Here is a 12,431-nt window from a genome sequence, read left to right on the forward strand (position 1 = left end):
GAGCTGAGCGCCGATTGGTTATACCCACCGTCATAGACACACTGTTTGAGCGCTGCGCTGAAGGTGAGGGGCTGGGTACATATACAGTGAAAGGAGCCGGGCGTGTTCACACACCTCCCATTCTTACAGTACGAGGGGTCCTGGCACTCATTGATATCTGCAAGGGCACCACAGACACCACAGACACGGTTACACAACCTACGGACGGACGGACACCAGCCTGGGGCCAGCTCACAGCTTAAAGTGACGTTGAACAGGCCTGCAGGCAGATCGCTACGTTACACTGCTTCCTGAGAGCATGCAGAGTGTTTGGGTGTCTATAGGTACAACAGTGAACACTGATCTTTCCAGTGAACAAGGGCCAGGAAGTGGCTATAGGACCAGGGTTGTGTTTGAGTTTCTATGATGTATGTGACAGACATGAGGTTATGTAAATGTCAGAGCGGGTGAGGCTGAAGGGGCAGGTCTGGCTGATTAGTAGTGTTAGACTGGAACTATCATTAAAAAACATTCTCATTCAACCTTCAGACACACCACTGAGAACCAACCCACTGTGAACTAGGCTGCCCAGCCTCTCTCACACCACCCCCATCTCCCAATCATCCATCCTGAGCTTCCTGAGCCCACCTCCTGCCCTGCTAAGGACAGCGGTACCCTCTCCTCCACTCACCAGCCTGCTCCTCTGGGGTCACACAGCTGTTGCGGTCCGTGGCCAGGATCCAGGGAGGAGAGCAGATGCAGTAGTAGGACCCAGGGGTGTCCACACAGTGGCCATTCTTACAGTTCAATGAGTCCTGGCACTCATCCACACCTGCAACAACACAAACACACTGCTGACTTAACACCAGTCCTCTTCTATGGCCTGTCCTGCACCTCCTTGTGTGTGTGGATGCGGGTACAGTATGTACAGTGGAGGGCTCTAGCCAGATCTCACCTGCCACAGTGGGGATGACACACTTCTTATTGGAGGCTTCATAGATCCTGGGGGACTTACAGGTGCAGTAGTAGGAGCCTCTGGTGTTCTTACACTGACCGTTGGTACACAGAGACTCGTCGTGGCACTCATTCACATCTGAGGAGGAGACACATTACCATAGAGGATTTGTGACTAAATGGGATATCTGATGTGTATTAATATGTAATAATACAGAGGTGTGTTTTGGTGCAGGCCTGCGAGGGGTGGGTCTCTGTGGTTACCGATGCACTCCAGTAGGTTGCTGTCGTAGTAGAAGCCCTGTTGGCAGTAACATTCATAGCCAGGCTGTGTGTTCATACAGCGGCCCTCCTTACAGATCTCATTGGAGAACAGCACACACTCATCGATATCTGTACACAGAGGGACAGGAACACAGATCTCAACACAAACAAACTCCCCCGGAGAACAAATACTGTCATATAAAGGAATGCTGTAAATCAGAAAACAGCAAACCTACAGTGTTGGGTTGAGGTTGTGTAGCTACTCACCTCTATGGACAGACAGACCGTACTCAGTCACTCCCTCCTCATGGTAGAAACCTCGGCCCACTGGACACAGGGAGTGGAACTCAGCTGGTTGAGGGAAAAGCAGGAAGTCAATTAAGCAATGTACCTATCACACTTGACCTATTCACTTAATTTGCCTGCTTTAGGTGATCAATGAATGACATTGAACAGCTGAAATAAGTGAACTGACCCCCCAGCCCACTCGATGGTTTGTTAAACTAGTGTGAATGTTGTTGGGCCAGGGGTTAAAGCCTAAGGAAAATCAGAGGACTGAAACTTCACTCGATCTCAGATCGATTGTCTGGGGCCAAGTTAACCTCCCCTTTCATGAATTACTTTTCCAGCAGCTACAGTAGGCCTCACACCGCTGTCTGAATTGAGCGCTGCTGTGGTGCTCATTATAGACTGTCATTCTCTTCATCGGAACATCGGAGTGTCATCAACAATCATGTATGTCAGTTCAGTGCACACAGCTAACAGAGAAAATAAAACATTTCAGAATATATTTATTTGGGAATATATTTTGTAGAACAGACATGATTCTGTCTGTATTAGACTGTGTCATCTCAGCTCCTTTAACCCCTGTGTTGGGCCTGAGGTACGTACATGAGTGGTAGACGGGGCAGGGGTAGATCTCACAGTGGTCCCCCCAGCCCACGCCGATGGAGCAGCAACACTCCTGCTTGGTGACGTTGGTGGCCAGGACACTGTCACAGAACACTGTGTCATCCAGGTTCAGGTAACACTCCTTCTTATCTTCCACGGCCACCTCAATCTCTGCAGGGGAAGGGGGCAGAGAGGAAATAGATTGGAGTGTTTGACTGTGTGTGTGTGTGTGTGTGTGTGTGTGTGTGTGTGTGTGTGTGTGTGTGTGTGTGTGTGTGTGTGTGTGTGTGTGTGTGTGTGTGTAGAATATAGCTATACAGAGAGAGGGGTGAGAAGATATCAGTAATCTTACCCTCACAGCTGTGCTTGTCCTCAGACAGGATGAAGCCGTCTTTGCACACACACACATAGGAGCCCTGTCTGTTCTCACACACACCATGCGGCTGACACAGACCCCTGTCTGTCGCACACTCATCTATGTCTGGGTAGGAGAGAGAGAGAGGGAGAATGTGTTACAAACATCTGCTTACAATCCTCATGAGTTCCATTAAGCTTGACTTATGACAGTTTCCACTGGTTACAAAGCTCAACTGCCGGAATGGTTAACACTAATGATTTACAGTACCAGTCAAAGGTTTGGACACACCTACTCATTTAAGGGTTTTATTTTTGTTACTCTCTACATTGTAGAATAATAGTGAAGGCATCAAAACTATGAAATAACACATATGGAATCAATTAGTAACCAAAAAAGTGTTAAACAAATCAAAATATATTTTAGATTTGATATATTTCAAAGTAGCCACCCTTTTCCTTGATGACAGCTTTGCACACGCTTGGTATTCTCTCAACCAGCTTCATGAGGTAGTCACCTGGAATGCATTTCAATTAACAGGTGTGCTTTGTTAAAAGTTAATTTGTGGAATTTCTTTCCTTCTTAATGTGTTTGAGCCAATCAGTTGTGTTGTGACAAGGTAGGGGTGGTATAGAGAATATAGCCCTATTTGGTAAAAGACCAAGTCTCTACTATGGCAAGAACAGCTCAAATAAGCAATGAGAAATGACAGTCTATCATTAATTTAAGACATGAAGGTCAGTCAATGCGGAAAATTTCAGGAACTTTTAAAGTTTCTTCAAGTGCAACAACCATCAAGCGCTATGATGAAACTGGCTCAAAAGACCCAGATTTACCTCTGCTGCAGAGGGTAAGTTCATTAACTGCACCTCAGATTGCAGCCCAAATAAATGCTTCACAAAGTTCAATAACAGACATCTCAACATCAACTGTTCAGAGGAGACTGTGTGAATCAGATCGTCATGGTTGAATTGCTACAAATAAAACACTACTAAAGGACAACAATAATAAGAAGAGACTTGCTTGGGTCAAGAAACACGAGCTACATTGGACCGGTGGAAATCTGTCCTTTGGTCTGATGAGTCCAAATTTGAGATTTTTGGTTCCTACTGCTTTGTGAGACACAGTGTACGGGAAATGGATGTGTGGTTCCCACCGTGAAGCATGGAGGAGGAGGTGTGATGGTGTGGGGGTGCTTTGCTGGTGACACTGTCAGTGACTTATTTAGAATTCAAGGCACACTTAACCAGCATGGCTACCATAGAATTCTGCAGTGATACACCATCCCACCTGGTTTGCGCTTAGTGGGACTATCATTTGTTTTCCAACAGGACAATCACCCAACACACCTCCAGACTGTGTAAGGGCTATTTTACCAAGTAGGAGAGTGATGGAGTGTTGCATCAGATGACCTGGCCTCCACAATCACCCGACCTCAATCCAATTGAGATGTTTTGGGATGAGCTAGACCGCAGGGTGAAGGAAAAGCAGCCAACAAGTGCTCAGCATATGTAGGAACTCCTTCAAGACTGTTTGGAAAAGCACCAGGTGAAACTGGTTGAGAGAATACCAAGAGTGTGCAAAGCTGTCATCAAGGCAAAAGGTGGCTACTTTGAAGAATCTAAAATCTAAAATCTATTTTGATTTGATTAACACTTTTTTGGTTACTACATGATTCCATATGTGTTATTTCACAGTTTTGACATCTTCACTATTATTCTACAATGTAGAAAATAGTTTAAAAAAAAGAAGAAAACCCTTGAATGAGTAGGTGTCCAAACTTTTGACTGCTACTTTATCTCCCTGAAACTAATGGAGAGGGTGGAGACGGACTGACCTTGGCACCTCCGACCTCCGACCAGCATGTAACCCTTCTGACATTCACAGCGGTAGGATCCCATGCTGTTGATACAGCGCCCCCTCTGGCAGTTAGAGGGACGCTCACATTCATTTATATCTGAAGCAGGAAAAGACGACAATCAAACAGCGGCCATGTGTTTGATCACCAGCTCTATACAGTGGACCATAGGCGGCATATCCAATCGGCAAAGCTCCCCTTAAAGTAAATGTAATTAAATTAGCCAAAAATATATCATTACTCCTGTCCATACAGAAATAAATAAAACCATTCAAAATACTACACCAGAGAGTATGATTTAGCCAAAGAGGATTTGTTTCTTTAAAATGTTTGAAATCACAAGGGCATAGCCTATAGTCAGGAAGCCCGCAATTTGGGAGGGTTATACGATTGAGTTATATTAATAACCTAACCTTACTTATGACTACCCAATCTATGTACTTATCACACTAGGAATATCTTGCTTTCGTCTGCAAATGTGATGATAGACGCATGCAAAGCATTATCATAAAGGTTAAAGGTTCATGGTAAACAAATAGCTTCTGCAAACTCACGCGCTGCCTGTGCAGTGAGCATATTACTTATACTTCACTGGTAGTGTAATAATGTTGATAACATTTCCATGAAGCTGTAGTGAGTAATAACAAGTAATAACAAGTAGCTCCTGCCTTCACAATGGCTGCCCTCCTGAGTACGCTGGTATCCTGGGTAGCACTGGCACTGGAAGGAGCCTTCTGTGTTGACACAGCGCCCGTTGGCACACAGTCTGTCATCCTCACACTCGTCAATGTCTGGAGGGGAGAGAGGAGGAGACACATGCAGCCTGTCAATAGAACCCATATCCCCATTCAGATAATAAGATCACGTTACTGGTCAATTGCACACAAGGTCCAACTGAAATTTGACTTCCGCTTTTCACCCAACCCATCCGAAAGACACACATGCATTCACATACAGTACATATACAGGTTTGGGAGAGGTGCAGGGGAGCCCGAGGAGCTGTTGGAGTTAAGTGCCTTGTTCAATGGCACAACGGCAGGAAATTGCATCTAGGATTTGATACCAGCAACCCTCCGGTTGCGAGCTCACTTCCCGACAGATCTTTCCCGTCATTCCCGGATATCGAACTGGCAACCGTCTGGTTGCTGGCTCGCCTCTCCAACTGCTATGCTACCTAGTTCTCTTTTTTCAATATTGTGCAGAAATACTGGTAACCACAACAGCACTGCAGGTATAAAATAGTGCCTGTGCAGCATTAAGAGATATTATATTTAACATGAATCAGTGCACTGACCTCTGCAGCCTTTGCTGCCTGCGGCTGGGAGGAAGCCCTCGTCACAGAGGCAGCGGTAGGTTCCTGGGAGGTTCTCACAGCGCCCGTTGGGACACACCCCGCGTTTCTGGCACTCATTGACATCTAGTGGAGAGGTGGAGGGGTTGCAGGGGGGTAGGGGTGGAAACAATCAGTCATACAGAGGAATACCAGCTCTGGACTGGCCCAGTGCCTGTTGGCATCCTGCCTGCTGGCCCTGTGTGTCTGGGACAGGCTCCCTATGGCTGATTTATTGACTATGACTGATCAAATCCATTCTCTACATCACACACAGCTCTGAATAGTGAATTCCTTCAATGTCATGGTTCAGACAAAACTAACTGGGGAAGATCAACATATTGAATGTACAGATTCAATATTCGAATTGCTGATTTGACTTGCTTTCCCTGTTGCCATTAGACTATCCTCTTTAGTAAAGCCAAATATGGTGGATTGGCCACTAGAGGGCAACACATCAGCAAACATAATGGCTCAAGTTAGAAAAGGTATAACAACAGCAAGATAGACAGTTATAGGTAATGAAAAGAGTTGATTGGTGTGCGTTCTCTTTAGTATGCATACATGAAGTTATTGGGTCTCACCGTAGCAGACCCCACCCTGGGCCTGGTGACCAGGTAAGCAGGGAACACACTCATAGGAGCCTGGTGTGTTCTCACACTGGTCATTGGGACAACTGTTGGGGTCCAGACACTCATTTATATCTGAGACATTAGAAGAGATGAGACAAACACAGACACCCATAAACGTTAACAAACCAATGCGGACACACATACATATACATTGCACACACAAAGAAATATGAGGGCAGCAGATGCCGCTCTTACCTTCACAGGCTGGCTGGCGTTGTGACTTGCTCCTGAAGCCTTTGTGACACTCACACTTGTAGGACCCTGGCAGGTTAACACACTGACCCCCCTGCCCACAGATGTCCAACTTGGAGCACTCATTCACATCTAAAGATAAGATCAAAACACACTCATGAAAAATCCCAAGTGACAACGTGATGACTAAAAGATAGCATTTGAACAATTGAACCCACACCACACCACTCACCTATACACCGTAGCTTCCCATGGTACACCAGGAGCTTGTAGCCATGGAGACAGCGGCAGCGGTAGGAGCCTTCTGTGTTGATGCAGATGCCTCTGCTGTGGCCACATGGCTCAGCGTCACATTCGTCATCATCTGGCAGAGAGGGATAATTTAGAAGTTTAGGGAATTCAGAGATTACAACTCCATTAGAGAATTAACACCCAAGTTCAATTGTGACTCGTTTCTTAAAACTAGGCATATGTCACACATCACTAATTCACAAGAGAGGCATTTGAACGTAAACATTTATTTTGAATCAAAATGTGTTTATTGGCAGAAATGCCTTCTGGAACATGTGAACTTTCATGTGCCTTAATAACAAACTTGTATGCCATCTGTAAATATGAATAAAATTGTTAAATTATAAGCCTAGTTGGTTTAGCCACAGAAAAAGGCTGGAACCTTCCCGCTAGCCATGATTTACTGAGATTATGGATGGGCTGGACATGCCGAGAGATGAGTTTGGATTGGTCTACCATGTAGTAAGCTTTTGTCTATAACAAAGGGCTGCTCAGTATGTGGAGGCAATCCTTTCTAACCCATTTTTTTTTCAAAGATATAACGAATTACGGCAAAACTTTTGCTGTCCTCTTTCTGGAGGACATAGTTTTGAAATCAGTGGAATGCCCGGTGGAAGCAGAGTATGATAGCTAAGGAGATGGAGAAAATTCTGGCGTTTGATTGCAAATATGTGGAGGGAGTCGAAAAGAGAACACACGGAAGGCTGTTGTATAAAACACTTGTCTCCAGATTACATCTTCAAACTAAGGGCAACCATGGCATCCGTAACAGAGAGGGAGAAGCATCCATCCATGTATACGAGTATCTAGCTACATTTTCAGGTATTATAAGTTTCAAATTTAGTCAGAAAGTCATTTTCATTGCAAGTTAATGAGTACTGTTAGCTAGCTAGCTAACGTTAGCTGTCTGACTCGCTAGCTAATGTTACGTATATGTAATATTATTCGTATCTCAGAGCCATTTGCATTGCTAGTTACAGCCTGATGTTAGCTAGCTAGCTAACATTGAATCTAGTTGGTTAGCTACCTGTAGATTCATGCAGGGTAGAATCGTTATGAGTTGGGATTATGGTTAATTGTTTAGCTAGCTAGCTACATGTCTAAACAAAAGACTCCACTATGCAAGGTACCATTCCACTGTACTGTTTACACATTCTGTATCTTGTGCATGTGACAAATAAACTTGAATTGTATTTGATATGGTGTGTGTTTATCAGAGATGGTAATGCGAAGAACAACATGACCTGCACCAAAGTCAAATTAGGCTATAACGTTAGGCCAACAAGACAGTGTCCAAGTTCAAAAATTCTCTGGTAGAATGCCATGCTTTTATTTTGTCACACTCACAACTGTAAACTATTTTCTGTAATTAGCTTGCCATTACCCTGTAAAATATGATCTTGTTGTGAGTGTAATTTCCCTGTAATAATGAATAAAAATTAGCTAAAGTTAAGACATAGTCAGCTATATGATGCGGTCATTATTTGAACTGGCTTGCCAGCTAACTTAACATTAGCCAGCTAGATAACAAGCTAGAAACAAACCGCATTGGTAAGAACGTTGCTTTTAGTTGCCTGGTTTGCTAGATTGACATATACTTAAACGGATGGGTTTATTGGATTTAAAATTCACCAGTTATGCTATTTTGAACCACCAGACTGCTGATGTCATGCATGTGAATCCTTAAAGAGATGGGTGGTGCTAAGGCTTAAGAGGGTGTGAACGATGCGGAATGGGTGTAGACAAAGAAAAGCTCTCCAGTACATGTACCAAAACATTAAAACGTGGGGTTACAATTTTATAAACTTTCAAGGCAGAATTACAGTACCAGTCAAAAGTTTGGACACACCTACTCATTCAAGGTGTTCTCTTTATTTTGTACTATTTTCTACATTGTAGAATAATAGTGAAGACATCAAAACTATGAAATAACACACGTGGAATCATGTAGTATCAAGGCAAAGGGTGGCTACTTTGAAGAATCTCAAATATAAAATATATTTAGATTTGTTTAACACTTTTTTGGTTACTACATTATTCCATGTGTTATTTCATTGTTCTGATGTCTTCACTATTATTCTACAATGTAGAAAATTGTAAAAAATTAAGAAAAACCCTGGTGTGTAGGTGTGTCCAAGCTTTTGACTTGTACTGTACTTTCCCATTGTTCTTCAACTGTAGTGTATGATATACCATTATCTAGCTCTGAGTCTCTACTTTATCCAATGTAAAAAAACACAATTTTACTACATAAGACCGAATCGAGCCCGTCGGTCACAATTTAACTATTTGAATACAGAGTGCAGACATGGCTCTGGTCAAAATCTTTACCCAGTAAATCCCTCCCATCTCTTTGGACATGCGCATGTCCTGTCCCTTGACTTACCCACACAGGCGTTCCTCTGAGGGTGGAGCCGGTAGCCAGCATAGCACTCACATTTGTAGCCAGTGTGCACATTGACACACTCCCCATGGCCACAGAGGTTCCTGTTCAGCCTGCACTCGTCTGTTTCTGCTGTGGGGAGGAGGCACACAGTAATCTACCTAAGACAGTTGATCTCTGTACTGTACATCCCATCATGGAGACAACAACATTGCAGCTATAGGCTGAGAGTTGATAGGCTGATATTAGATTTGATTGGACTGTGTAGTGGAACTCACGTGAGACCTGCGTCTGTGCCACCTCCAGGGGGTCACTGCCTGGGTTCAACCTGATGATGGGCGGAGGGGTGGGCTTGGTGATGATCACTTTGGGACCAACCAGAGAAACAGACAGACCCAATCAAGGCCCCATGTCTACCTGAATATCAACAGGTTTCCCTAACAAAAGGGGCTCTCTTGACCTTAATAGGACTTTCGGAATAAATAAAGAATAAAGGAATGAGAGGAGTACCAGGTACGCGGGGGCCGTGGGTGCTGATGGGAGACAGCTGCATGGGTGTGGTCGTCTCTGGAGGCTCCTCCTACAGGACAGGGCACAGAGACACAGTGGTGTAAAGTACTTGAGTGAAAATACTTTAAAGTACTACTTAAGTCGTTTTTGGGGGGTATCTGTACTTTACTTCACTATTTATATTTTTGACTACTTTACTTTTACTTGACTACATTCCTTAAGAAAATATTGTACTTTTTACTCCATACATTTTCCTTGACAGCCAAAAGTACTCGTTGCATGTTGAATGCTTAGCAGGACAGGAAAACAGTCAAATTCACACAGTTGTCAGGCGAACATCCCTGGTCATCCCTACTGCCCCTGATCTGGCGGACTCACTAAATACACATTATTCATTTTTAAATGATGTCTGAGTGTTGAGTGTGCCAGTGGCTTTCCGTAAATTAAAAAAACAAGAAAATGGTTCCATCTGGTTTGCTTAATATAAGGAATTTTAAATGATTTAAACTTTTACTTTTGATACTTAGGTATATTTTAAACCAAATACTTTTAGACTTTAACTCAAGTAGAATTTTACTCATTTTCTACTAAGGTATCTTTACTTTTAGTCAATAATGACAGCTACTTTCCCCCCCCCCCACTGTAGAGACACAGGCCTGTCTAAGAGGAGCTGCAAACACACTGTCTCTCACACAATGAATGATGTCTAAAGAAAAACAGTTTCTTACCGGGTGCTTGACTTCTGAAAAAAGAGAACCCAGAGAAAAACAGGTCAAAATTATTAATAATTGTCCATTTTCATTTACAGATGATGAATTTAGTCACTTTACCCCTACATGTACATATTACCTCAATTCCCTCGACTAACCTGTACCGCAGCACATTGACTTGGCACTGGTACCCGCTGTGTACTGTATACTGCATAGCCTTGTTTTTGTTATTGTGTCACTTTTTTAAACTTTAGTTTATTTAGTAAATATTTTCTTAAAATTGCACTGCTGGTTAAGGGCTTGTAAGTAAGCATTTCACAGTAAGGTTGTGACAAATAACATTTGATGATATTTCTAAGCCCTCTAAAGTCCCAGTAATTTGGAGGCATCCCCAATAGCCCGACTGCACTCTCAAAAAATCTTAGCAATAGCATTGTTCTAAGTGACTAAGTGAATCCAGAATGAAGCACGTCTGCCGGCAGGCGGACAAAGGTAAATCATGTCCACCCTTCGTCTACTTTCTGGGAGAAGCCACAGTGACTCACTGTCTTTCTTCTGGTTCTTGTCAGGCTTGAGGGGAACCTGCTCCAGGCTGGAGTGAATCTGAGGTGGGAACGCCACCGTCTCCCGGACACTATGGAGGAAGTAGCCCTTCCCTGCTGGACAGATCTTACTGAAGGAGGCTAACGGACCAGGGAGAGAGGAATGGAGGTGGAAAAACAAGAGGGGGTGAGATGATTCAGCATCTGACCTGTAATCATACAGCATCTGACCTGTCAGAAATACTAGAAACCGAGCTCCAGTCTCCTACTCCAGCATCCCACTGACCCGTGCCGTCTTGGGGACACCTCTCACAGTTGGAGCCCCAGGCCTTGCCCACGGTGCAGCAGCACATCTCCTGGGACAGGGACGTGGGTAGGGCGTGCTCACAGCGACCCGCCTCTGTTACTATGAGGAAACACTGGCCCTGCTCCACCGGAGACGGAGACTCTGACAGCCAGGACCAATCAGAAGAGAGCAAAACACAACAGAGGTTGGAGTTAGGACATTAGGCTTACAGAAGAGGTCACTAAGGGTAGTGCCGTTTCGTGGAGGGAAAATCATATGACATTTTGGTTATTTCAGATGTGGCATTTTAAATAACGGACATAAGGGATCTGTGAAAATACTGGACTAACTATTGGGACAGAAAAGGCTAGCTTTGGTGTCAGCTTTGTGGATGTGAAACATATTCAGCTCATCTACCTATCAGGCGCTGAGGTCACCTCTTGACCTCTCCACTGCCAACAAATGAAAACCCCACAACAATTCATCTTCATATACATGTGAGGAGAGGATGTATAGTGTATAGTGCTGCTGCTACTGAAAGCGATATGGCTGTGCTGAGTGAATGCAGAGTTGTGTGGAGAGCAGGTCTGCCTGGAGGAGGTTCTGAGTCTCACCCACACATCTGGTCCTGTCCAGGGTGAAGCCAGGCTTACAGGCACACAGGAAACTACCCTGGGTGTTCAGGCATTCTCCGTTCTGACACACCCCATGCATGGTGCACTCGTTGATGTCTTAAGGGTGAGAGACAAAGAAAGAGTGGGGGACAGAGAGAACGTGAGGAGTGGCTTTTTTTCTCCTCACATCAGTGAAGCAAATGGGCAAAGATTTACACTCATACCGGGCATACCAAATGCGTACCAAACAAAATGTGGTGAAACTTGTGAGAGGCAGTATGTTCATGCTACCTTGACAGTGGGTGCTGTTGAGTCTCTTATAGCCCTGAGGGCAGGTGGAACCATAGTCTTCTATGATGGTCTGCAGCTTCACCCCAGGATCTGAGGGTAAGGCAGAGAAGGGGGGGTGAAAAGGGGAGAGAATGGAAGAATGAGAGAGGAAGGGGAGACTACACACAGCTCATCAACGAAAATAGAATAATGTCTCATAAAATGTCTGAGAATCTGAGAAGAAAGACAGGCCTAAACTAAACCATTAAGTAATGGATCAGGCCTACGCCAGAATTATCCTATTCTGTTTCTAATAGCAGTAGCGTCTGTGATCATTGCTTCCAGTTAGTCATACACTAGTGAAAGGGAA

At 44.2% G+C, this 12,431-nt stretch overlaps 1 protein-coding gene across 8 annotated transcripts in view; it reads right to left on the reverse strand.

Moving 5' to 3' along the window:
* Positions 1-12,431, reverse strand: part of LOC110534019 (latent-transforming growth factor beta-binding protein 3) — a 37,541-nt gene that overhangs the window by 4,692 nt on the left and 20,418 nt on the right. For 4 of the 8 annotated variants that reach the window (XM_021618647.2, XM_021618644.2, XM_021618646.2 and 1 more), the window contains exons 5-25: positions 12,083-12,172; positions 11,792-11,908; positions 11,178-11,339; positions 10,895-11,032; positions 10,368-10,381; positions 9,640-9,709; positions 9,408-9,494; positions 9,133-9,261; positions 6,688-6,819; positions 6,459-6,587; positions 6,216-6,335; positions 5,596-5,718; positions 4,970-5,092; positions 4,281-4,400; positions 2,441-2,569; positions 2,089-2,259; positions 1,465-1,548; positions 1,198-1,326; positions 935-1,072; positions 671-811; positions 29-157 (exon numbers count right to left, since the gene is read on the reverse strand). In XM_021618647.2, the coding sequence (XP_021474322.1) occupies positions 29-157; positions 671-811; positions 935-1,072; positions 1,198-1,326; positions 1,465-1,548; positions 2,089-2,259; positions 2,441-2,569; positions 4,281-4,400; positions 4,970-5,092; positions 5,596-5,718; positions 6,216-6,335; positions 6,459-6,587; positions 6,688-6,819; positions 9,133-9,261; positions 9,408-9,494; positions 9,640-9,709; positions 10,368-10,381; positions 10,895-11,032; positions 11,178-11,339; positions 11,792-11,908; positions 12,083-12,172 (2,475 nt within the window). The remainder of the gene's footprint in view (positions 1-28; positions 158-670; positions 812-934; positions 1,073-1,197; positions 1,327-1,464; positions 1,549-2,088; positions 2,260-2,440; positions 2,570-4,280; positions 4,401-4,969; positions 5,093-5,595; positions 5,719-6,215; positions 6,336-6,458; positions 6,588-6,687; positions 6,820-9,132; positions 9,262-9,407; positions 9,495-9,639; positions 9,710-10,367; positions 10,382-10,894; positions 11,033-11,177; positions 11,340-11,791; positions 11,909-12,082; positions 12,173-12,431) is intronic. The other 4 variants (XM_021618650.2, XM_021618645.2, XM_021618649.2 and 1 more) reach the window with 2 other exon arrangements.

Source organism: Oncorhynchus mykiss, chromosome 10 (assembly GCF_013265735.2).
Source record: "Oncorhynchus mykiss isolate Arlee chromosome 10, USDA_OmykA_1.1, whole genome shotgun sequence".
Lineage (NCBI taxonomy): Eukaryota > Metazoa > Chordata > Actinopteri > Salmoniformes > Salmonidae > Oncorhynchus > Oncorhynchus mykiss.